At 45.4% G+C, this 23012-nt stretch overlaps 1 protein-coding gene across 1 annotated transcript in view; it reads left to right on the plus strand.

The window, feature by feature from the left end:
- Positions 1–21656, plus strand: part of ARL2 (ARF like GTPase 2) — a 222026-nt gene extending 200370 nt beyond the window's left edge. Inside the window, exon 5 of the mRNA XM_069645083.1 lies at positions 21158–21656. Within this exon, the coding sequence (XP_069501184.1) occupies positions 21158–21292 (135 nt within the window). The 3' untranslated portion in view covers positions 21293–21656. The remainder of the gene's footprint in view (positions 1–21157) is intronic.
- The last annotated feature ends 1356 nt before the right edge of the window (positions 21657–23012 follow it).

Genomic DNA, 23012 nt, shown 5'->3' on the forward strand with positions numbered 1-23012 from the left:
GTGGAAATGAAAAATGAGGTTTTGCGATTTGAAAGAGAGCTGGCTGCAGAACGGCAAACTGCGTTAATGCAGCAGATTCAAATGAAACTGTTTAAAGATAAGGCTGACACATATCAGGCAGTGGCCGAGAGGGCAGCAGAGTAGCCTGGTATAAGTATAGGAAAAGACGGGGAGAGGTCAACAAAAGAAAATTGGCGACTGTAATCGCTACCGCTGGTGTGGACTGGGATCCAGATAAGTGGGATGGTGATATTTTTGATTCAACCAGTCTAGAAAGTAGTTCCGCAAATGAGTCTGACCCCAAAATGGAAGTGAAACAGAAAACAGTGGCGGCTAAGCCCGTTAGAAGACGGCGAAGCAGACCCCACCCACAGAATCCAGCTGTCGGAATCGTGGATTTAACCACGCTGGAGGATTACACACAACAGGAGGTTGGGGAAATTATTACCCGTTTGAGGCAAAAATCAGGGAAAGCTTTATTGACATGGATGGTGAGATTACTCGATGGGGGTGCTGTAGGGTTGTTGGTAGATTCTACGGATTCACCGCGTTTTTTACCACTGTCAATTGACACCAATGTACAGGAGGTCTTAAGGGCAGGACCACCCCCTGATGCAAATGGTCAAGATACTCAGGTGTCTTTGTTGCACCTCGTAGCCCAAGCATGTAACCGTAAATACCCTATTACCACAGATTGGCCTAGTGAAGAAACAAAGTGGTATACGTTGAGAAAAGCAATTCAAAAAGTCAGGGAGCATGCTATGAAAGAGGCTATTCACATAGATGCTCCTGATCACATGGGAGCCGTGCCGCTCTCAGTTTCAACTCGAAACATGGTGATTAGAACTGCGCCACCCGCATACAAAAGTGTCATTATGACTTTGCTCGTAGGTATGACGGGCAAAGCTACTGATGCGGTAGCAGATGCTATTTGGCATCTTACAGGTTTGGGGAAGTGGGATAAGAGCGATAACAAGCCACGGGAGAGAGAGGGGCGTAGTGAGAGAAGAACCGAAGGCAGGCGGCAAGATAGTAGAGACTCCCGAGTGTCCTGAAAAGACATGGCTTTGTTAAAAGATGGTGTGCCACACGAAGAAATTGATGGCATTGAAACCAGAGTAATGTATGAATTATACAAAAAACGAGGACTTGCAGCCAAAGAGCGCCATAAACAGGTTAAGAAACAGGTAGTCACCACGCCACAGGGGGACACCTCACCTTCTGCTCCCCCTGCGGAAGAACAAGACGAAGGGTCTATGGGGACACCTTCCCCGTACCAGCCAACATATGCTGATTTGAGAAAGGTGGTGAGTGCGATGTTAGAGGCGGAGTCGAGTCACACTCATTCGAAGTTTGACTAGGGCTTCGGCTAAGCTCCGGCACCGTCTGCCCGCATAAAAGTGGATAGGCGGCCTCATGTTGATAATACTTTTTGGGGGCCAGGAAATACACAAGAGGTGCGAGCATTGATAGACACCGGGGCGGAGGCCTCTTTGATTCATGGTAATCCAACACGATTTAAAGGCAAACAGATTACTATTACAGGTCTAGGGGGAAAGGAGACCCCCGTAGTACAAACGAAAGTGGAGATGAAAATAGGCAATTTGAATAGGCAGAAATACCAAGTGTTGATTGTCCCGATACCTGAATATATAATTGGCTTTGACATTTTGGAAGGATTAACCTTGGGACTTGTGCATTGATCTGTACACCCATTACCGTAGGCAAATTGAAGATGCCCCCAGTGCAAGTGCCAGTGGCAACCAAGCGGGTAGCAATGAAACAATACCGCATTCCTGGGGGGCACAAGGAAACTTCAGACACCATCAAAGAGTACGTGGAGGCGGGTGTATTACGCCCTATTACCACCGCATGGAACAATCCTCTCTGGCCTATTAAAAAGGGAGATGGGTCGTGGAGGATGACGGTGGATTACAAGGAGTTGAATAAACACACTCCTCCCTTAGTGCCCGCAGTCCCAGATGCCATTACCTTGATTGAGAATGTCCAAAAGTTATTGGTATGCAGTGATCGATTTAGCCAATGCATTTTTCTCCGTGCCAATTGCTGAAGAGTGTCAAGAGCAGTTTGCATTTTCGTGGAGTGGACGTCAGTACACTTTCACGAGGCTACCTATGGGGTACATACACAGCCCGACTATATGTCACCGGCTGGTGGCAGAGCACTTAGACAAGATACTGTGTAAACCTGACATACAAATCTCTCATTACATTGATGATATTTTGATCCAGGGCAAGGATGAGCACAGTGTGCAAAGCCAGTTAGATGTCATTATGAAAGGATTGAAGAAGGACGGGTGGGAGATTAACCCGGGTAAAATTCAAGGTCCAGCTGAAACGGTGATCATCTTAGGGATTCAGTGGCATCATGGGCATCGAGAAATGGTGCCAAAAGCCCAACAGAAAATACTTGATTTCACCACTCCAATGAACAAAAAGCAAGCTCAGCAGTTTATAGGGCTGTATGGGTTTTGGAGACAGCACATTCCCCATTTAGGGCAGATATTGGCCCCCCTCTACAAGGTGACACGAAAGAAATGAGTTTCAGTGGGGGGAGGAGCAGCATAAAGCCTTTGAGATGGCGAAAGACACCGTGCAGCAGGTGCTTGATTTATGGCCCTTGAAGGAAGGCGAAGTGGAATTAAATGTGTCTGTACAAGACAATTATGCTAACTGGAGTGTGTGGCAGAAACAAGACAGGAAACGTGTGCCATTGGGGTTTTGGCGTCATAGGTTGCCCAATACTGGTAACTCATACACTCGGTTTGAGAAGCAATTGCTGGCGTGTTATTGGGCCCTTGTTGATGCCGAGCAGATGACAGTGGGCCATGATGTATTCATGAGACCAGAAATACCAATCAATCATAAAATGGGTACTGAGCTCTCCTAAAACGCATAGAATAGGACATGCTCAAGAAGCCAGCATAATTAAGTGGAAATGGTATATTCAAGACAGAGCCAAATCGGGAAAGGGTGGAGTGGCAAAATTACATGAGCAAGTAGCCAACATACCGTCCTCAGATTACATACCGCCGGAAGTGCCTGAAAAACGTGAGTCTCCTGTGAAATGGGGAGTACCTTACAGCGATTTGACTGTGGAGCAAACAGAGCATGCTTGGTTCACGGATGGTTCAGCTCGATATGTGGGAACTGAGCGGTACTGGAAAGCAGTGTCGTACAATCCCAAAACAAAAAAGATGTTGACAACGACAGGGAAAGGGAAGAGCAGTCAGTTTGCAGAGCTTTACGCAGTTTACCAAGCATTGAAACAAGAGTCCCCTGGTCAGGTTATGTGTACACAGACTCATGGTCAGTGGCGAATGGATTGGCAGTGTGGATGCCAACTTGGCAAAAGAATGGGTGGAAGATTCATTCAAAAGAGTTGTGGGGGAAAGAACTGTGGCAAGATATTGCAGAAATGTTATTACAAAGTGAAGTCACTCTATATCATGTGGACGCGCATTGTGCCACAGACTCATTAGAACGTTGGTTTAATTCTGTTGCAGACAAGCACACCAGGATTTCATCTGTGGATGCAGAGGCTCAGGAAGATGATTTGGAGGGTTTGGCCAAATGGGCCCATCAGAAATGTGGGCACCTTGGAGAAAAGGCTACTATCAGGTGGGCACAAGCACGAGGAATCGGTCTTCCTTTAGAAGTAGTGAAAACGATCATTTTGCAATGTCCAGTGTGCCAACACCAACTGCATAGACCTATCCCTCAAATTGTTCGAGGCACATTGAGAAGAGGAAAATTACCAGGTCAAATTTGGCAGATTGATTATATTGGTCCCATGCCAATCAGTACAGGTTGTTAGTATGCATGCATTATTGTGGATACATACTCAGGATATTTGATGGATTTGCCGTGCAAACGTGCAACACAACTGAACACCATCAGGTTGTTAGATCAGATCATACTACATTATGGAGCGCCTTTGCAGATTCAAAGTGACAATGGGTCACATTTCAAAGGCAAATTAATCCAGGAGTTTTGTCAGGAAACGAGCATTGTGTGGCTGTACCACATGCCCTATTACCCAGCTGCTTCAGGGTTATTTGAAAGAACAGTTGCGCAAATCTGGAGACGGCAGTTTGGCAGGCTGGTGTGATCATGTGTTTGATGCGGTGCAAGTATTAAACAATAGGCCTGTGTATAAACATGAAACTCCTTTGATGCGATTAATGACTCCTACTTTACAGGTTTAACCCAATTCAGTCAGAGAAACACTATTGTACTGGGCAATTACTCCCGGTTCTTTAGCTCCCTATCGAGCAACTCCAGAGTCAGCAGGGGTAGACTTGCATTCCCATGAAGAAATCAGAGTAGACCCAAGAGGGATAGTTGTAATTGAAACAGGGATTGGAGTACAAATTCCCCCAGAGCATATGGGATGGATTGCCCCTAGATCTGGCCTAGCATTGAAGGGAGTTCAAGTGTTGGGAGGGGTAATTGATGCTGATTACCAAGGCGAGATTAAAGTCACCCTAATGAATAGTTGGGACCAATTGTTATCAATCCACAAGGGTGATAGAGTGGCCCAATTGATCATTATTCCCATTAAATTGTCCATGATTAAGAAGGGGGAGCCTCCTACAGTGTTAACTACCCGTAGGGACCGCGGTTTTGGCTCTTCAGACAGTATGGTACCGGGTGCAAAGGTGTGGGTGGAAAAGCCAAGTGGCCCACCAGTACCCGCAGATGTCATTGCATCAGGCAAAGATCAAGTAGTTTTAGTTATGGAGCCTGGTAGAAAGAAATGGCAATATGTACCCGCAGACAAATGTTACCTGAGAGAGTGATGTGCAACACTGATATCTCTTTTCTGGGTTTGCCTTGTAGATCCTGTGTCTGGCTGGTGTAATTGTGGTACTAAATGGACTCCATTTGGGAGAGTTAAACAGTCTGCTGTTACCAACGAAAAATGTCACATCTGTGCCAGTGATCAAGGGGATACTGATGAATAATGTTGTCCCAAAGCAGCCTTATGCTGATGCCGAAAAGCCAGCCAGACCGAAGACATGGATTCGTGAAATGCGGCAAACACATCAGGAGCAAGTGAAAACAACCTTGATGCCAGTCACGCGAGACGTATTTTCAGGGAGGCGAAAACATTCTCCTATGATCACCCAGACGGAGAATATGTGGATATATCTGGCACAGCAAGTACTCAACATATCACACTTTTGTCTTACTGATGTGCCCAATGCTGAAGCTTCATTGACTACGTGTTTAGTAGCAGTGCCGACGCCTGTTCCGGTTTTAAAGCATATCTTCGTCATCACACACAATGATTCTTTGGTTCAAGACTCGGATATTAGGCAATCTTTTTCCGTTTATGAATATTGTAGGTTCTGCCAAGAGACCAATCGTAAATGGAGAAATTTAACACGTGTTATTACTTATAATATAACCCAAGGTGATGTATGCTATTTTATGACCTGCAATGCACAAGAAATTTGCAAATGCTGACAGATCGATTTAACCAACCAGCACAATCATACTATGTTTGAGAGACGACTATGTTCGCGGGTGCCACGCAAATGCACCAGTGTAAATAATACTATGTCTTGTAATCATACAGTGATAGCTGCCAGTCATTTGAATCATGTGAAACTTCCAACAGGATGGCTCTTTTCTTGTGGTAACATCACATATACTTATATTCCAGCTAACATTTCCGGAGGTCCATGTGCTTTAACTCGATTAGGACTAATGATGTTTCCTTTACACCCAGCGATAACTCGAGGTAAAAGGTCAACTTTCGAATCTGTAGGTCTATCTCCTGATTGTGATTCACATGTACACTTGTTATCAGAAGCTGAGGTTCTAGCATTAACCCTTTCATTAGTGGGAGTTTGGGGTTTAGCTGCTGGAGGTTACAAATCTTTGATGAAATTAGCATGTTTATTAGTCAAAAGCCTTAATCCTACTTCTCAGGCATTAGAAGAATTACTCCTTGATAGTCAAGTTATTATAAAAGCAACTTTGCAGAACAGAGCTGCTGTTGATTATCTATTGTTAAAGCATAATTTAGGGTGTAACGCATTTGAAGGTATGTGTTGTTTCAATTTAAGTGACCATTCACGATCTATTGAAAGTCATATTCGAGGTTTGAGGGATCTCATTTCTAAAGTGTCTCAAGATCATACTGGGAATTGGTGGGATTGGTTATTTTCATGGATACCTGATATTGGGGGTACACTACGTTACGCTTTTGCTTGCATTTCTATTATATTGTCTATCATAATAGCTTGTTGTTGTTGTATTCAAAGTATTCCCAATTTAGTTTTAATGTTTCGTAGGTTTCAGAGACCGGCTCCTTTGCCACCGGGCTATGGAAGGTAAATATCCAAGGGTGGAATTGTTATGCTTGAACTAAAATGGCGCTGGTGCGCAGTGTATTCTGGGAGCGCTCAGAGCCATGATGGATATTTACTTCATGCCGCAGTGAAAAGCTGCACACATTTTGCTGAGTGTTAGATTCATGGTGCTGAGGAAAACATGCTTTCCAAACCTGGTATGCGGTCAAGGACATTTCTGCTGGGAAAGCTAACTTTGTTATGGTTTGTTACTGTTCTCCATGGAGCGTGTTTTTAGAGGAGGGAGGCACTCTGCTCCTTGAGGGTAGCTCTCGATTGACCCAGCTGGCAACCGACGGCTGCTCATCAACTGCGCAAGTGCCATTTCCAGAAGGTTCGAGAACTGCCACCTCTTTGCAGAGTGTGTATATATATGTGGAAACCCGGAGGTGGTCCGGTGAGACTTCAGCTGGAGAAGGACGCTTAGGTCCGGCACTCCTGTGAGCTGCGGTGCTCTCGGCCTGGCTGTTCCCGGGGTCTTCCAGCCGCCTCTGGGAGAGATGAGGAATCCTGTTACGCTCACGGTGATATATTTCCTTTTGAATTCTTTGCTTCTTTTGTGATTTATGTCTATATTACTTCTGTGAGTTATTTCTATGTTATTATTGGTTGCTTCTAAACTTTGAATAAATAGCCGTATAAGAGCTGATTATCTTCTAAGAGTGTGTGGTTGTGAGTTATTGCGTCTGTCTGCGTTCAAAGTATTTGCTCTGTAATTGCATTGGTGATTTATGTTTTTCCATGCACTCTGGGGAGAGCAATACAAACTCGGAGGCTGAAAATCTGCAGGATCAGAATGCAACAGGGTGTAGTTGACCTGTTTCAGGGTCTCATTTGACAATACTGCTCCCATGGCTATTTTTGAAGCATCTCTCTCAACTATGTAAGGTAGGTCTGGTCGTGGGTGCCGAAGGACTGGTGCTATAGTGAATGCTAGTTTCAACTTCTGGAAGGCTCCTTCAGCTTCTGTCGACGAATGGAACTTTTGATTTTTCTTTAACAAGGAGGTAATTGGATGTACAATTTGTGAAAACCCCGGTATAAACCGACGGTAAAAGTTGGCGAATCCGAGCACGCTTTGCACTCGTTTCGTGGATGTTGGTGAGGACCATTGGAGGATTGCATCCTCCTTTCGTGTATCCATATGTACGCCTTGTGGTGTGAGCATAAAACCGAGAAACTCGACCTCGGTGACATGGAAAAAACATTTTTTCAACTTGGCATACAATTGGTGTTGTCGAAGATTCGCTAAGACTGCCCAGACATGGCCTACATGTTCTTCCATGGAATTTGAGTAGATAAGATTGTCGTCGATGTAAACAAGAGCGCAAACGTCCAGTAGTTCACGGAGTACATCATTCATAAAGAATTGGAACGCCGCAGGGGCATTGCATAGCCCAAAGGGCATGACTTGATATTCAAAGAGGCCATACTTCGTGCGGAAGGCTGTTTTCCACTCATCTCCCTCTTTTACTCTTACAAGATGATATGCTCCTCTATCCAGTTTTGTGTAGATTTGAGCATGTTTCACTTGGACAGGGAGCTCTGGTATAAGTGGTAAAGGATATTGATTTATTTACTGTGATCTGATTGATGGCTCTATAGTCGATGCAAGTTCTTAAGTCCCCCTCCTTTTTAGGCACGAAGAATAAGGGTGAGGAGGCAGGTGACTTGGACGGGTGAATGAAACCCTTTGCCAGGTACTGATCCAGGTAAATTCTAAGATGCTGATTTTCCTGTTCTGTCAGAGCGTAAATTCGGCTGCAAGGGATCTGGACTCTGGGTACAAGATCTATTTGACAATCGTAGGGTCTGTGCGGGGGCAGAACATTGGCTTGCTCTTTTTTGAAGACATCCTGGTAATCTTGGTATACAAGCGGTAAGGAGCTGATGAGGCCCAACACGATTCCTTTCTTCGGTTTCAGATTGGTGTCATCTTTTTTGTAACATGTGTCGGCACAATCATGAGGAAATGTCAGAACTTGTTTTCGTCATTTGATCCTAGGATTGTGGGTCTCCAGCCACGGCATTCCCAATATCGTCTGGAACTGAGGAGAACCGATGAGATCGAAAGTAATGTCCTCTTGATGCCCGTCCTGACACAGAAGCTTGACTTTCTCTGTGTATTGTCACCGGGCCGGATGATAGCTGAGAACCATCCACAGCAGTGAAGTTTTCCGATTTCTGCTTCTGTTGGAGAGGAAGGCCTATTGGAGAGCCAAATCTTGGTCAATGTAGTTACCCACAGCTCCACAATCAATATATGCCTCCAAGGCATGTATTTTTGATGGTTGCTTGTGATTCACCAAAAGCACTGGAAGGACTAGATGTGAGGTCTGTATGGTTTCCTTTTTCATGCTCGACAAGCGGACCCCTACACTTGCCGGGCATTGGTGTTTCCCGAGTTCTGTTCTTCTTCTTCATCAGTTTTTTCTGTTGCCCCAACTGTTTTCTTGGGTGGTTTTACCGGGCAGTCACGGAGAAAGTGACCTGCTTGTCCACAATATAAGCAAAGCTGTTGTCTTTTTTTCCCCTTTCTGCTTTGGTAAGGGGACTTCGTAATCCACCAATTTGCATTGGCTCAGACTGTTCATGTGGTTTAGTCTGATTCTCACCAGGTCGTACGTAAACTGACCGCCCCTTGATCTAGCTTGATCCATTTTCCGATTCTGCAACCTCTGATCGAGTTGCACCGTCAGGTCTATGTAGTTTGCACACCTCTCAGGGGATTCACCACTTGCGCCAACACATCCTTAAGTTCTTCACGTAACCCTCGGTAAAAGAGTGTAGTCCTCTTCTCTCTGGCCAGTTGGTCTGGGCTATGAGACGATTTAAGGTTGCCATATAGGTCAATAGATCCTGACTCCCTTGTCTGAGTGACAACAACTCATTGTCCAGTGCTTGTGTATGACAGGCAAACAATTTCTCCATCTCATGTTAGAAATTCCCAAAGTTCTGGGTCATCTTGATTTACCAAAGGTATAGACCAGTCCGCTGCACTACCTCCTAAATACGAGAGTACAAACGCCACTTTGGCTTGGTCTGCACAAGAAATGAAGGTGACATTGGTTCATAAATACAGCAAACTTGTTTGGGTCGCTTATGAAGCGTTCGGGAGGGGCTAGAGGCACTGCTCCTGGAAGAACCACCTGAACCAGTGTTGATTGTTGTGGTGTGGAAGAATGAGAAGAATGGGTCACTCCAGGCAGTGGAACCTGTCCTGCTTGTAGCATTTGTCTTGCCAATTCGTCAGTTCTTTCTCGAGTTACAATAAGATCCCTCCGTAATGCATTGGTTTCCTGTTTTGAAGCATGTACTTCAGCCCGTAATTCCCATAGTATGAGGGCTAACTGATCTGTTTCTGAAGTTTCCATAACGCCCAGGCAGAGGGTATTAGAGGCTTTGCGTTCTGTTACGCTCCCCTGCTCTCTGCGGAGGCGTTGGGGCACGGTTGCAGCCCTCCCTGAACTTGAATAACCCCCTTCAGGCCTCTCCCTCAGTAGAAAAGCTGTGAGCGGTGGTACGTGGTGATAGTGCTCCTGTGTGGAGATAAGTGTGCGAGTGCGCCAATCTGTGATTGTTGTACCTCTCGAACCCTTCACCCAAAAGTACGGTTTCTGTGAGCATACGCCGGCCCATAAAGCTCACCTGTGAATTATGGAAGATAAGCTCTCCATCCTGCTACTTCTGGCAGGGGCGCGTCGAATGGGATCTAGTTCCTTCACTGATCCCTGATGAGGATTAGTCCAGTCCAGCTGCGCCTATGCTTCTACTTATGATTCTCAAGTCTTTCTTGAGATCTTGTGATGCTGTTCGTTCTGTTTAATGTCTTTATATGTTGCTTCTATTTATGCCTGCAATAATGTTAATGTTAAGGACATTTGTACCGCGCACTATCACCACCGAAGTGGTCCCCTGGCACTCTGGCGACTCTGAAAAAGGGGAGGAGAGGGGGTGGGTTAGTGGGAATAAACTGGAAAAGTGCAAGAATGCAGTGATGTGCTGTTGGCAGCCTCAGCCCGGTGGGTCCGTTGGCTGGGCTTGGGCTGTTTTACGGTCGAAAGTCGTGTGCTGTTGTGCAAATCTATGTGTGGTTTGTTTTGTTGTTGCATTGTTGTGAAGTTTGTGCGGATTGCTGCGTTTAAGGCTTGTGGTTGTCTTTAGTTAGAGTTTGAGAGGTGTATGCAGAGGGATGATATTGTTAGTTGGCATTGCTGTCCCTGCAATTATGGGATTCCATCTAGGTGCGGCACATGCTGACATTCACATTTCTATCCAGATGCGACGCAAGCTAGGGTTCAGAATTCCATACGAGTGTGGCACATGCTAACCATCACATTTCTATCTAGATGCGACGCTAGCTAGGGTTCAGAATTCCATACGAGTGTGGCACATGCTAACAGTAACATTCATGTCTAGGTGCAGTGCAAGCTAAATTTAAGAATCCTGGGTGTGGCACATGCTAATAATCACATTTCTATCTAGATGTGACGCGAGCTAAAGTTAAGAGTGTGGATATGCTAATTTTCATAGTCTTATCTAGGTGCAACGCAGGCCAATATTCACAATTCTGTCTAGGTGTGGACATGCTAATATTCACAATTCTGTCTAGGTGTGGACATGCTAATATTCACAAGTGTGGACATGCTAATATTCATAATTCTGTCTAGGTGTGGACATGCTAATATTCACAATTCTGTCTAAGTGTGGACATGCTAACAATCAAAGTCCTATCTAGATGCAATGCAGGCCAATATTCACAATTCCATCTAAATGCGGTGCGTGTTGGTCTTGACAACTATGTTACTATGTAATGCAAGGCAACTTCTACAATCCTGCCATGGATAAATTCAGTCTGTTACAAATATCTCTGAGTGTACCTGGTGTGAGTCCATGTCAGTCTATGTTATTGGGAGGTAAGATAGATTGGCAGGGGTTTTCTGGAGTGGAGTGATTGCTCTACTCCCCACCCGTGCCACACTCACAGTTTTTGTTGGTGTCTGTTGGCTGCTGGCTTCCCCTGCGGACACCTGCAGACAGGAGCCGCCCTTGGCCTTGGGGCCCTTAGCAGGGGCTGCCGGGCAAAAGGCTGCCCTGGGAGGACCAGTGATGAAGTGGAGGTGGACCAGTGAGAGCGTGCCTGGGCGGGTCGGGAAGCGGTAGACTCGATGCCTACAGTGCATGGACCAATGGGAGGGAGGGAGGGAGGGAGGGTGGATCGGGAGGCGGGTGGGTTGGGAAACCAGGAAGGGGCTCCGGGGAGGAAGGGGACGCAAGGGCCTGCTCCTGGGCACGGGCCCACGAACAAATGGGTATTTTAAAAAAAAAAACAAAGGTGCTTACAGGGCCGCACACTCACCGCGCTCCTCGGATGGCAAATGGACTGTGATATCCATTTGCCAACCGAGGAATACCTAATGTCTGTCTTCTGTTTTCTTCCATTAGATGGAAATGTGGCCTCAATGCAGCTGTTAGATGCGCGACGTGGCCGGATGGAAGATGGATGCTACCGCAATGTTCGACAGCAGGTAAGTGATGGTTTAAGGAAAAGGGTGAAATATGGCAAAGCTCAACCTTAAACTGACTGTATTTTCACTATCTAACCTTGTCTTCTGTTTTTCCTTGCAGGCGCTGCTGTCGACGATGGAGCGTGTCGTGCTGCGGTGCCAAAATGAAGATTTCGGCGTTCCGGAAAGTGTAAAGATTAATACTTGGTTTGCCGAAGAGATGCACAGGTAAGAATAGCTTTCCAGTTGGTAAGTATGCTGGCAGGAAGCAGCATGTCCAGGAAGCAGGATCTTCAAAGGTAAGTCTGACCTCAGGCAATGGTGAGCGTTACGCTGCTTGCAAGTGCAGAATAACGCGAAGCGTCTGTCTTTAAGTTCAGGGCAGCTTAAATAGCTGAGATCGTGGGCATGCCCATTAGGGCCGGCTTACCAGCCACACCCTGCCACTCCTAGAGATTGAGCATGTGCAAAGGAAATCCATTAGCAGCCACACCCAAGAATACACTTGGAGTTGCTTAATGGATGGAATGTTCAAGGTTAATGCATCTGAAGTGCTATGTCCATAATAAAAGCTTTTTGGTGTTAAATGGATGTTCTTGTTTACTTTTGTTCATGAGCCTGGCGCCAAAGGCGCCAGGACAGTGTCCAGCCAGGTCTCCTGTGCACCCGCATGCCTGTGCCCCTGACTTCATGACCATGACAATGCACTACTGGGCCTACGTAGGCTCTTAGATCTCTTTTGGTTTTAGGGACTACCTTACCCTTTTCGCTCTGTGATTCGACTAATCCGTTTCCAACAAAGAATCCTAGATACTTTACTGCAGATTGTACTAAATGAGACTTCTGTGGATTGCCAGTAAGCCCTGCTTGTTGTAAGGCGTTGGTGATCTTGTACAAGTGGGAAACATGTTCCTCCCAAGTCTTACTATGGATGATTATACCATCTAAGTAGGCCCCACAAAAATTTGAATATGGACGTAGTATACAATCCATTAGTCTTTGGAAAGTAGCTGTGGCACGTGGAGTTTAAATGGGAGGACGTTAAAATGGAATAACACATTTGGAATGCAAAGTTATGTGCCAGTAAGCTTTAGTCAGAGCAACCATGGAGAGGTATACTGCATAGCCCAATCAATCAATACGGTCATTGATTGTGGGCATGGGATAATTATCAAATTGGGAAACTGTGTTCAGTTTCTGAAAATCAATACAGAATCGCCATGATTGATTGGCTTGGCAACAAATGCAATAGGTGAGGACCACAGCCTATGAAAAGGCTCTATGATATCACTTTCTAGCATCTTCTCTACTTCTTGAGACCTGATGTTTCTATGTGCTTCAAGGATTCGATATGGCATCAAATTCACTACTTTTCCTGGTGGGGTGCGGATGTGATGATAAATAACTTACCTTTCCTGGTTTGTTGTTAAATGCATCCGGCAGCTGGTTTAATAGAGCCTTGATGTCTTGTTTTTGAGAGGTTGGAAGATCAAATGGTATAATACTTATTCCAAGACTAGTTAGAAGGCTAGTTATGGCTATGGAGGAGGATTCAGCTGGGGTCTTCCTTCCACTCCTAAAGTAGATTTATATGATACACTTGAGTTTTAAGTCTTCGATTGGGTTGGGATATTCTATAATTGTAGGGACCAGTCTGTTCTATGATCTCGTATGGCCCACTGGGCTAGAATCTTATTGTCTGATGTTGGAAATAATACAAGTACTTTCTGTTGTATAGAAAATTACCGGTTGGCGGCCTTTTGGTCGTGATGTGCTTTTTTTTTATATTGTTGGGTTTTGTTTAAAAAAAATCATGGACTATGTCCTTTGCTATTCATGTGTTCCTTTGAGCTGTCTGAGATAGTGGTAAAGTGGCCTCCTTCCTCTCCTCCCAGGTTGCACATAGCATGTCTAAGACATCTCGGGCATTTCTTCAATACAAGAGCTCAAAAGGAAAAAAGCCCAGGGATGCTTGTGGGACCTTCCTAATAGCAAATAGGGCCCACAGAATAATCGCACCCCAGTTCCTACCATCTGCTTCAACTAGTTTCTTTGATACACTTTTTTGTGTTTTGTTGAAACGTTCCACTGGTCAATCTGTCTGAGGGTAATAAACTGATGTTCTTAATGTCTAAATTTGTAGGATCTGTTTGACTTTCCCCGTGATTCTATTCATAGACTTACTTCCTTTATCGGTCAGAATTTCCTTCAGGAATCCTACCTGTGATAAAAAAGGGAATTAGATGTTTAAGTATTTGTTGTGAAGTGTTGTTACGCATAGAGAAGGCTTCAGGATAGCTGGTGGCATAGTCTACAATTACTAGGATATATTTGTTCCCTACTTTTGATGTTTCCAGAGATCCCAATATATCCATAACAATCTGCGAGAATGGGACATCTATCAAGGGAAAGGCTATAAAGGGGCAGGTGGGGGATGATGTGGGGCAGCCTTCTGACATAAGACATATGTTGAAATAAAGTTCTTAACATCAGCATATACCCCAGGCCATTAGAACCATCTTATTACCTCGCCTTGTGTCTTAGCAATACCTAGGTGCAAGCGGTACCTAGGATGTAAGATGGGCATGAGCGATCTGCAAGTCCATTTTCCTATGGCTTCTAGGGGCTACTAATTGGGATCTAGGCTGTCCTTCTTTACTGATATCCCCTGTATATAACAACCCTTGTTTGATAAAGAAGGGTCCTTCACTCTTTCCACCCTCTTGTTCGGGGATTGCCCTAATGAAAGCCTCAGCGAAAATTGGAGTGTTGCGTTTAGCAAATGCTAAGTCTGAGAGTATCTCCAACGTCGCGGCTTCGGCAAAGCCTTTCTCCCCTCTTTCGGTATCTTCTCTTTCTACCACTTCCTGGAATTTGGGAATTAAGGCTTTTTTTCCAGTATCCCCTGGACGACTTTTCCCCCTGCTTTTATATAATGGGATGATTGACTATTATTCTAAACTAAGATTTTTGTTCTCTAGTCGAGGTCACCCACGCCAGCCATGATATTTATACCATATCCCCAAGCTAAACCCTGATTTTGAGGCACGTCTGACATATAACGCTTGGGGGTGTTAGTATGAGGTCTGTGGGAACTAATTCTCTTTTCCCTGTTTCTATTACCATGTCACGGCTACTCGAGAGGTCAAAACCTATTGACTCTGGAGTTTGCAATGAGGGTTTGGTTACCCTTTCACTCAACCGAGAGAACTTAAGAGGCCCCCAGTTTGTATCAAGAGTGATCCCACTCTGACACCATATGTAAGGATGTGGAAGTAAGAGACCGACATAGTGGTGACATGTTGATGGTTGTAGACTTTTATTAACCAAATGAAGACTGGGGAAATACCATCCTACCCTAAAACTAAGAGGGGTTCCTTGCCTCAAAGAAATAAACTAATGGGTTTATCAGGATGTCAAAATAAAACAAGTCCACTGTCTTGTCAAAAATCCTATTTCCAGCCCTCAAACTATCATCTCCAACTAACGTGCAAGAGAGTCTTCTTCTGCTTGTGGGGTTCAAAAATTCCAGTTCATAAAGTAAAGTTGCAAAATGGTGAAAAAACAACTTCCAAATCGACAGACAACCTTGTCCCAGCAGGTTGTCGGATTCCCACATTGCCAAGAGGAGTTTCCTTGCTCTTGGCTTTCTACAAGGTCCACAGAGTTCTAGGGGTTATGTTTCCCTTCCCCTAGTTTCTTTCCACTCTCTTACCCAGTCAACCTTGTTTACTCTTCTCCCAGGTGTCGACTAGGATAATTATTGTTGGCACAATGGGCCTCATTTGGAGTTTGCCCATGCAGTAATAATGTGGCGGTAAATCTGTTTACCGCCAAGTTACGGCACTGTCTAAGCCCATGTTTGCCAGTGGGGTGGCCTAAAATACCTCCAGCTAGGAGCTGGAGTTAATTCCGTCACTCCACCAGCAAAAATAGCCGGTATTACCAGCACTGGTAATACCAGTGCCGGTAATGGCGGCTAATCCCCCCCATCCCATGGAGTCCTATACTCCATGGAATTGGGTTTAATATCATTTACCAACAGGATACTGTCAACCTCGTAATGAGGATGAGGCGCAATGTTCTTACAGGGTGTTAGTTTCCTTCCCCTTTCTCTCTCCTTCCCCTTTCTTTCTCCTTATTCTCACAGCTAACCTGGTACACTATCATGCCAGGTGCTGTGACCATGAAGATTGTTCTGACATTTAATTTTATGTGACTGCGATTTACTGACTTGCCCTTTTCAGTATTCTTTAATGTGGTTTCTCGTCTTCTTTAGGCGTTCTTTAGTAACATCTAACCGGGTATACTATCCTGCCAGGTACTTTGATTTTGAGGATCTCCTTGGAGGCCTTGATTCTCTCTGTGGGTGCGGGTCCCAGACACGTACTTGTTTCTATTATGATGCTGTTCACCTGGTATAATAGCCTGCCAAGTACTGTGACCATGTAGATCTTCTTGGAGGACAGGATTAGTATTGTGGGTGCGGGTCCCAGACTCACACTCAGTTCCCATACAATTACATCTACCTGGTTCTGTAGGCTGCCAGGTACTGTGACTATGAAGATCTCTTTGGAGGCCTACGTCTTGGGGTGAGTCTCTGACTCGTCCTAAGTATTCCTCCCTCCTTTTATAGCACCAACCGTCCTGGCCTCCCCGCTCTCTAGCCATCGCGCCAACCATCCCGGCCTCCCCGGTCTCTCTGGAGAGCTTGCCAGTGGTCCTCGGTTGTCTGTGGGTGCTTCGAGCCTTTACAGCTTCTATCTGCTTCTTCCAGGGACTGCAGCTGATCCGCAGCGTTTCCCTGCTTCTGGGCGGTGCGTCTAAGCTTCTCCACACTCTCCATCCTTCCCGTCTGGCTGGACGCCCAGGCCACTGCTTCTCTCGGGCTGCCGTCCGCCACATAGGTTTTGGGAAAACCTCTGCTGACGGGCAAGCGTCCTGCTCCTGGTGCTCTCCGCGTCCTGGTTCTTTCACTGCTACTGGGATTCGGACCTCCCACTTCCTTGTTGGAGGGTCGCTCTCTTTAGAAAGTCCTTCCATTTTTATGTTGCTTCCACACTTGGCTGATGCAAATTGACTAGTGCGCTTGCAACAGTTCTCTGGAGTAATTCACATTACTCTGCACCTCTTCTTCATCACAGTGTTGAGGTTTTCGCTATTTTTCTGCGTCTGTGTTTCCTGTGAAAGGGACACTGTCTATTCTGCATACATACATGGAAGTGTGTGGCGTTCTTATACTTTGCATGGGATAACCGGTTGAGGGAGGTTGAGGTGTAGGGGGACTAAACAGCGTTCACCATGGATTGTCCTCCCTTGTCCCATAGGAGTTATCCCTCCCCGTGTGATCCTCTCACAGTGCACCACCCCCAAGGGGACTATTGGACTGTGGATGCACCGTCTTGGCCCGATGGGAAGGGTCCTTCCCTACTGGAGAAGGGACGACATCCATGGATTAATCACAAGAGCCACATGTCAAAGGGGAGAAGCCAGTGAGGGATCAAGTGGCCACCATAACATGGCCATCTAATTCAAAAATGGCAGCCACACTATTTATAGACTCGACCCACTGAGCCACACGTCGAATACACACTAATACTCAGTAGATAGACATGAATCAGAGAGGAACATAGACCATCTATTCCCACATTAGAGCCAATAATCCTAGACAGTTGACCCCAACGAAACCATCATTGTCCCCATTAGGAACGAGGTATGAAAGGGAGCTGAGCTAGCAGGTGATGAGGGAACAGTGCGAAGGTGTGTGACTATGACGAGAAAGGAGGTGGAGAAAAAAGGCATTGGAGAAAGGAAAGTCCAAAACGGAGCAGGAGAAAGCAGAAGGGAAATGAAGGCATTGGAGAAGTGAAAGACCAGGAAAGAGAATGGAGGAGGAATGTGAAGCGAGAGGATGTTGGAAGATGGACAGGAGGAGGAATAAACCGAGGACAGTAAAGGTCATACACAAAGAAACCAGCATCAGCAGAGCCATGAGTGCCAATGTTGGCAGGGGTGCTAAGAGATAAAAGGCAAAACCAGTTAACCCAGAGTAGGAGCCTTTTGGTCATGGGACAAGGGGCTGGAAGGGCTGAAACCTAATGACCTGCCGAAGTAGATTAATAAAAAGACAAATTAAGGGATACTAATCAAGACTTGCTCAAGAGAAACCAGTTTGAGTGAATGGAAATTGAAGAAAACACAAAGCATACCAGGCTAACCAGAATCCATACTCCGGACTCTGATCGCCACACCCCTACCAAGGATGCCAAAAGCGTGATTGCTTTCACTGTTAAGACCCAAACCAAGGAGAAGGCTTGTGGTGCTAAGAAACCACGACGTTGAGGGCTGGGACTGTCTAGCCCCGGTCCACACTCGGGCCAGGGATATACTTGTTACTGGGCAGATGTGGGTCAAACCATTGGAGGCTTGGGGTGACTCTCTGACTCGAATTAGCAATAATAGGAGTTCTGCAGGTGTTTTTCTGTTTGTCATTGGAGCTAAGGCCCCTATGAAGAGTTGCACCCGCTGACGACCCGAGGACAGCCCTTGAAGATTTCCAGCATTGCCTCCAACCAAGTCCCAGTTAAGCCCTGTCACTCTGGATCGAGCTCCTGAAGACCCTCGACAGTGCTTCAACCCTTGGGCTGGTGGGACCAACCAGTCTGGACCATGCATAAAGATATGATCCTACCCTCTGGAGCCTTCGATGCTGTGGGCTGACCAGCTCCATCATGGCATCTAAGGTGCATTGTTCTGAATTTTGCCTTGTGACTTTGTAGGGTGCCAGCTTGTTGCCCAGCACCGCCCTCCTGCAGCTGCTGCTCTCTACCATGAAGCATCCGCCCTGCACCCACACCCCTGCAGCTACTCCTCTTTACCTTGATGAGAGGTCTTGCTGGAGCATTTTTGTTCTCACCATGTGAGTCACCTGCTTGCATCTGATCGTGACGTCCTTAGCTGTCCGCTTCCATCGAGTGCTGGTGGGACCCTGCTTTCGTAGGACTTGCAGTGGTCTTTATCTTACAGTGCCCGCATCATCCAGCTGCATGGTATCTGGAGCCATGTCATCAGAGCACGGAACCGCCTCCCAGCACGCCAATCCCTACCCCGAAAACTACCACTACACTGGATCCTCTGCAAGAGAACCAACAATTGCAGTAAGTGAGAACAGCTAATCTAGGAGCCATCGAGATGGTTTCTTGTCGCATTGGAGTAAAGTGCGAGAGCTGCATGACTGTTTCAACCCACCTGCCATATATGGTTATATGGGTAAAAAGTCCTCACTCTACCTTATTTCATTAGTTAAAATTACATGTAACCTATGTTTATATATAGATTTTTCGAAGGTATTGATTTAGTAGAACTATTTACATCTGGTTTACTTGCTTAGAGCGTGTTGAGGCCTAATAAATAGAGCATTTTTATGCTTGCTCTCTAGTATGATTTATTTGAGTGCTCTTTGTGAGTCTCATTGTACAGCCACACCATCCCATATTCCTGAAGTTTAAGCCTACTGCTCACCGACACTACCTTGATTGGGTTTGGCTAAACCTAAGGGCCTGATTTACAAAAATGTTTAAACATGGGAAAGTCCCATTGAAAACATGTTTGTAAATCAGGCTCTAAGTGTCCTTTCCCTGCTCACTAAAATAGGGTTGCCTCTCAGAACCCTTCCCCCAAGTTCTGAAAATCCATCTCAACACCTAATCCAGCGAACCCTCTGGGAGGGCACGAACCAGCGGGCATGTTCCAGCGGATAACTTCCTGATAACATTGTTCCTTGTGTCGCCACGCACAATAGCTGTGGCCTGACAATTGGTCTGGACCAGATGGTGAAGAAATAGTCCTCTAAAAGTCAATCAGCATCTGCAGAAGAGGGCTTTTGGCCTGAGAAGGGGTTTCAGGAACAGTGAACCGAGGGAACTGTGACTGACTGTACCTAATAGGTTTGGCGTCAAGCATATCTCCACCTCTGATGGGTCTAGACGTTTTGACTCCGGGTGCGGTCCTAAACACACATGGGGTTTTGACACCTAAGAACTTCACTTGTTTGGTTTTTCTTAGAACCCTGAGACACTTTTGAGGAAAAGTAGTCCTGTTTGGGTGCCTTTACTCCAACACCTTTTGTTTTAATAAAAGTATTTGCTTTAAACACTTACATGAGTCTCAGGCAACTGTTGACTCGTCAATGACACCAGGATCCTATTTTTTCAGTAATGTAAATAGCGCAAAACCTCTGCCATTTTGGCTACCTTTCGACACTAAGTCCAGAAATAAGTCTAAGTCCTGGCAAAATGGAGGTTATTGGGTGAGAAAAGATGTTGAACTGCAGCGTGTGGAGGGCTGTTGTGGGTGCAGCTGGGGAAGGTAATATCCTTTATTGTGCCAGGTGCCCATTACCACTCTTTATTAAAAATAGCTGTAAGGTGACGCTTTTGTTTCTTTCCATGCCAGTGGCACTCATTTGCCACTATTCTTCTCATAGAGGGGGACAACGTTGCCGGGAACTTGCGTGCATTTGAACAAATGAAGTTTGAAACGTTCGTGTTTTCCTCACTGCTCCAACCCCACAGGGAGCAATACTGTCTGTTTCAGAGGGGACGATGAGAGTAGAACAAGATTGACGGGGGTCTGCACAGTGAAGTGCGTAAACGAGTGCAAGCAGAAGCATTTCATTTCCATGAAGAAGGTGCACGAGCGAATCCAACAAATAAAGGTTCTGGTTAAGTGACATAGCACATGAGGTGCACGATTTGGCCAGGGGGTGCTGGAGGTGCAGGGGGTTGCAAGGTTTAATTGTAGAACGGGTGTAGCGGGGCCCGGAGAATATATCGGATGGCTTTGGTAGGTACAATAGCTGCTGGCAAGATGTTTGATAGGCCGGAGAGCAGATTTAGTGTTTCTGGCAAGCTTCCCTGGAACCTGTTTCTCTGTAGTCTGTGATTTATGGTATTACTGAGAGTTCTTTAACCCGACAACCAATTTCTTCCCATAGAAATGTAATAAATATTCCTAGCGATAGATGCCTTCAAATTCACTGTACTGTCATTGTAAACTATTGATGGCGATTGTGACATTTTAATCCAACAAATTGGTTCTGCAAGGCACACTGAGCGGCCAACCTTTTAAAATGGTGGTATTAGCTTTTGGAAAATGTGAACACTGTGTGCCCCTGACAATCTTTCAGATGTCCTTATATCGAACATGCAGGAAGTAGAGCGGCCCATGTTTTCAGTTGTCCAATGTTGCTTTCTCTTTTCTATTGTAGGCCTTAGAACTGGACAGCATCAAAAGCCATCACTGGTGCATTCAAGGCTGCAGTGCGGTCACTGGCGAGAATCTGCTGGCCGGCGTGGACTGGTTATTGGATGACATCTCCAGCAGAATATTCACAGCGGACTAACTAGCCAAACTACCTTTTCTCAACGCAGCCTTGAAATACAAAATCCCACACGTGCTTCAGTGGCCTCAATGACCCCTGTGGGTCTGGATGAAGGACCTCTAGTGTTCGTGTGGATGGAGACTGCTTTTCATGTACTGTAATGTCTTTATTTATTTGGAATCATTCTGAACAGAGCATACTCTGCTGTGACTCGGGTGCATGCTGTTGTGGAAACCCCCCCCCCCCCTACCACAACCAACCTGAAGGACAGAAACTCAAGGCTGAGACTATCGGCGGAAGATATTTCCGATTTTGCACTTAAGCCTAAAACAAGCTAAATGTATTCTCTCACTTTACGTCCCGTCATTAAAGGTTAATGGACCCATGTCTCTGTCCTGTTTTACATGATCTGAAATAGACAAGCATGCTTCTGCACAGAGACGTTTTTATGGGAGGGCAAAAGGGGCACTTGCCCAGGGCCCCTACCTTGGAGGGGGCCCCACAAGGCTAGCTGATCTGAAAAAGTAAGATTCCATTGTTCACCAGTCTTAAAAAGCACACGTCAGGATATTTTATGGGGTGCTGCTGAGGCTCTAAACACATTGCCTTTCTGTTTTGGCAAGTGCATTCGGCCATACATAGTTTGTGTGTTTCTTATGGTACAACTCTGTAGCATTCTTTCCTTCCTGTGGGAATTATGTTGATCATGTGCAATAGGCAATAGTGAAATGCATATTGATAAATTGAGTGCCACCATGGTTTAGAAGTTCGCTCAGTGTGTGAAGCACCCATTGCAGAGATATGTGTTCATATGCAAAATTCCAGCAAGGCTGGCTGAGCCTTTCCTATGACTGAAGTTTATAAACCTGCCTACATATGTAATTGGTTTTGCACAACAACATCTGCTATTATCAGCAATGTACCTGTACCAGACAGGGGTTGCTATAAAAACTAACCTATCATCCGTATGGGTAAGGTCTAGAAATTGCTTTGTTCAGATGGGGTGTTGAAAAACCTATGCAATCGCCTGCATTGTTGGCATAAACTCTTAGTCCAAGAGCTGAATAAGTATCCAAATTCAAGACTATGGAACGACAGCATTCATGTTTGTTTCCTGGATTTGCCAGCAGAGCATACATTGAAACTGGTCAAATCCTCTAATATATCTTACATTACTGTGCTGTCTTCTTTGATGCCTGCCTTCTTGCATGGTGCTGATATCATTTAGCCCATTACTTGATCTTTCTTCTTATGTAGGCCATTTGGGTGGAAGGGTTGGTAGACAGAAGAGAGCGGACCATATGTAGCAGGCCTCAGGCAAGCATATTTTAAGGTCTGCTTGTTTGACACAAAAAAGTTTTCTTTTTGGTAAAAGTCAAAGGTTTTTATGCACATTTATAAATGAAAATGTCACAAGCCATTGTTTTGGAAGTATTTAAAGTTTTAAAATACAAAAGACAAATCCAGATAAAATGTGTTAAATCACATCGATTGGTATGCTGGTTCTTATATCCTTCCCTTGATGATGGAGAGAATGAAGCTAGAATCATTCCCATTTTCCATAACACACTTCTATAATATTTTTTTAAAAAATGATCATGTTTGGTAATGTGATTTGTGTACTTTCCAAGCCTGTTTTTTAATAAAAATGAGATTGTTTTAGTTCATGGTAAGAACTGGAAAAGAAAGTGTTCAAACACAGAAATTGCAGAGTTGGCACAAATCCCAGCTTCACCCCTTC

The sequence above is a fragment of the Ambystoma mexicanum genome, chromosome 2p, assembly GCF_040938575.1.
Source record: "Ambystoma mexicanum isolate Mex_15411 chromosome 2p, UKY_AmexF1_1, whole genome shotgun sequence".
NCBI lineage: Eukaryota > Metazoa > Chordata > Amphibia > Caudata > Ambystomatidae > Ambystoma > Ambystoma mexicanum.